At 41.9% G+C, this 3975-nt stretch overlaps 1 protein-coding gene across 1 annotated transcript; it reads right to left on the bottom strand.

Moving 5' to 3' along the window:
• Positions 1–203: 203 nt before the first annotated feature.
• On the bottom strand, positions 204–3284 carry LOC109750031 (uncharacterized). Its single transcript, XM_073507450.1, has 11 exons — positions 2805–3284; positions 2555–2710; positions 2255–2458; positions 1947–2168; positions 1771–1855; positions 1249–1451; positions 963–1163; positions 751–879; positions 561–676; positions 407–482; positions 204–320 (listed from the first exon to the last, which is right to left on the bottom strand). The coding sequence occupies exons 1-11, from the start codon at positions 3282–3284 to the stop codon at positions 204–206; spliced, it is 1989 nt and encodes a 662-aa protein (XP_073363551.1).
• Positions 3285–3975: the final 691 nt, after the last annotated feature.

Raw genomic sequence — 3975 nt, 5'->3', positions numbered from 1 at the left:
AAAAATTTATTGGTACGAAACGTATAGTCCGACTGCATTACACATACACAAGTATGTGTGAGCGACCAAAAATCCACACAAAATCAATGGTATCGTGCTTATTACATGAATGATAGAAAATCAAAGTTGTCCATGCCAGGAAACGTGCTTCCGGACTTAAAACAAACGACTGAAACTAGAATCTTGAATCATGTATGATATCTTCATGCCTTGCTTTTCTTTGCGATGTCGCGGATTTTGTTCTTCACACAATCGAGCGTGTTGGTAGGTGAGAGAACCAACTCGGCGATGAGACGCCTTCTCCTTGCATTAACCGTGCCCTGCAATTTTTAGAACAAGGTTTAATGAAGAGAAGTTGGTATTATACGACAATTGTACAAGTGTACGAGCAGAGAGGACAAATTACCTGGGTAAAATCGGCGGTCCATCGATCCCCGTCCCAATGTTCCATAACTTCAATCACAAAAAGGCCACAAGAGTTCCTAATATATATGCAAACATTAGTCACCGTGCACACGAACATGTCTTTCGTAAGTAGAAAATGATGAACCATAACTCACCCGTCCTCTTGTACTGGCATGTCGATCTGAGGTATGATAGGCCACTTAGTGACGTCTGGATATTTGCCAGGTGTAATACGGTTTGCCTCTTCCATATCAATTGCTATTGCTAGTCGCTATTTGAAAGAAAGTAGTAGTGAGAAACCATATGACATTTCATATGAAGAATGCTCAATGTCGGGGAGAGTACCAGTGCTTTCACAGTGTCGAGAGAGAACTCGAGAGGATAGAGCGAATCAAAAACTCGGAATTCTTTCTTGCGGTTGTGCATCACCACGGTGATCCAGTGTGTATTGCCGACGTTCAACGGGATAAACGACTGAAATGTGGAACACATTTGTAATCAGATGCAATTATGCTTGTTGAAATGAGTGTTAATGAACTAGTAAGAACATATCGTACCTTATCACGGACGGTATGCTCGTCCAGAACCCTACGTACTGCTCCAGCTCTGCTCAGCGCACTATCCATGTTGTATTTCGACGGTTTAGGGTTGTCTCGTGCCTTAGCACGATCAACAAGGTATTTGGACCTCCAGGCTGGACAGAGGTGCCGATCATGACCAACGCGCAGAGCCAAATGTGTCTGATAAGCATCGATAATCTGCGTAAAATAATAGAACATTTTATTTTCATAGGTGACACCTAGATTATGCACTTAAATAGCAGGACATGGTAATAGATCTTACCTCATCCGCCAGCCATGTATGCTCAAGTACCAGTCGTATACTCTCCACAGTCACAGAGGTGCCACGTTCATTGTAGTAAACTCTTTTTGTCATATTCTTCTCAGACCGAGCAGCTGCCTCCACAAACGCAACAGCAGCATCGATGAGTTCCGGTGTCAAATCGTCCTTAACAGAGCCTTCCATGTCATTGTCACTAAACAGAGCTACATGATAAATTACGAACGTCACGAACGGTGAGTACATGAAATGATAGTAAATTAAGCACTAAGATAGCTACTAACGGTACCTCTAGTTGCGGTAGTGTTGCCGGATGGCTTAGTACCGCGAGCGCTTCGCTTGCCGGGCTTGTCAAGTTTAAAGGGGGATTCAAATTTCTTGGGAACAGTCCGTCGGCGCTTCCCGGATATAACATCGTCTTCTTTTGCGGTTGCTGCAGACTTTTTCCCCTTGCTCTTACCCACCATCCTGTCGATAGAACTTGCAGAAATGTCAATGTCGGCGATTCTGCTCGAGGAGAATTACCTACAATCCAAGGGTTCTCCGGTGTTGCGCCGCACTCATCAGTAGGCTTCGTTGTCTTGTCAACATTTAACTTGGCAGGTGTTTTCTAGTTAACAAAAAAATAATGTGATAGGTTCAGTTAACGAAAATGAAGATGCATAATTGAGATAAATGAAGACAAATAAATGAAAACATACTTCCTCATCATCGTTGTTCTGGTTTACAACAGGCTCGTCAGGCTGTGTCAAATCAATCACCGGCTCTAGACCGTCAGAGTCATCCTTGTACACGAATTCTTTTTTTTCTGGCGGACCATTCTCAAAGGAATCCACTTCTAGGTCGGCATCGTTGTTGCCGGAAGCCGCAGCAGCCGCTGGCTTGTACATCACACCATTTTGGTTCAACTTCTCTAACAATCTCTGCATTACATAAAAAATATTAATTAATGTCGGCACGGTTTTGCAACTTCAAAAATGTTGTAAACATAGAATTAAGGGTGTGTCACCTCGGCTACTTGTTCTGGTATTTCCTTCATTTGGCTGTGTATGTAATCCATACACCGCTTCATGATGAGGTTCATCATCTCGTCCGCGTTTGAGGCTAACTTGGACTTCTTTGCCGCACCAACGGCGGGCTTCATTTTTGGCTTTTCTGGTTCGGGTACTTTGCGCTCCTGCGCCCTATACTCCTTGGTTATGTTGTCTTCAATCTGCATGTGAAATACAAGTATATGTTGTCAATAAAAATATTAATACAACTAATTATGTTATATAAAAGTTAAGAAGTACCCAACGTAATGAATTACCTTGATGTTACCACGGCCACGGCCTTGGTCATAATCAAACTTGTCTCTCCTTGAGGCTGCAGCTTCAGTCCAATTCCTCACTAGAGGTTCCATGGACAAGCTAGGATTGAATGCGCATTCACCTTCCAGAGGCTGAAGCTTCTCCCAGTACAGGTACTGCATGAATATGAAAAATTACAATTAGTACTATACAACAGGTAAATTAGCAATCATATTTTTTTTTGCAATGGTACAAGTCTGAAAGGTGTACCTGCAGGAGAGCTAAGTTCCCTCTCGGCCATTGGCGGAGGTGTTTGCCTTTCCTCACGTTGCGAAGGCAGTCCAGCAGAACCCGGAGGGTGAATGCATTCCAATTAATCTTGGATATACGCTTCACATCGTCCACCAATGCGTAATATTGCTTTGGTACAGTCTTGCTCGACATGGGAGCAAGAACTTTTCCAAGCAACACGAGGACAACTCTCCGAAGAAAATCGTCGTCGGCAGATTTATTTTTTGTGATGTCCACAATCAGATCATCGATGACTATGTTACCTGTGGTCTTGCTCAGGAATTGAGGCGCCACTCGATCTTTAACATCCTCACCTTCCTCACCGAGAATACCTTCTGCTGACAGTCCGTGGTTCTCCAAGGCCAAGATGCACTCAACATCCACGGCACCGAGAGACACTTCGCCAACCAAGTCTTGTACAATGAATCTGCCCTTGCAAGGATCAAATATCTCAACCATGTACCAGATCAACAGTGTACGCATCTTCAGCGAAGGTATCTGAAGCATGCTACGGAGTGGTGTTTCGGCAAGTGCGGCCCGTTGACCGGAAGATAGACCGGCAATAAGTTTGCACCATTTTTCTATGGCGCAAACAATTTCTCCGTTGAGTTCATCCATCCTGTTAAAAAATATACTTGGTTATAGTACCATAAATTATGTAATCAACTTTTTTCCTAACATATTGTTGCATAAAACATAATAATGGAATACACTATCCCACAGTAGATAGAAAACTATACAACATAATTTATTCATACTGAAACATTCAGCAGAGACACGTGCAGCACATAAAATGACAGTTTAACAAGTACTTATTTAACCAATTAGTTTCATAATAAAAAGCAACAATTTATCTAATCATTTATTTTCATATGGTACTACACAAATAGATATAAGAATCGGTGACAGTGCCTAATTAACAGTAAATTGAAAAGAAAAAAAACGAAATTATGCATACTGGAACATGCATCAAACAAACGTGCATCACATACAATATTAGTCGGCGTCTCATAGTTGCAACATGCATGTCTTAGGGGATTGCTATAACTTAAAGTGACTATGCTATAACTAACACTGATAAAAAATTGTTGTTTATTCATCAATCCAACCTACAAGTGAAAGACAACAAACAACATGCAGAAACTAATTT

The sequence above is a fragment of the Aegilops tauschii genome, chromosome 2, assembly GCF_002575655.3.
Source record: "Aegilops tauschii subsp. strangulata cultivar AL8/78 chromosome 2, Aet v6.0, whole genome shotgun sequence".
NCBI classification, from domain to species: Eukaryota; Viridiplantae; Streptophyta; class Magnoliopsida; order Poales; family Poaceae; genus Aegilops; species Aegilops tauschii.
Note: the sequence above shows the minus strand (reverse complement) of the source record. Positions and strands in the feature narration are given on the sequence as shown.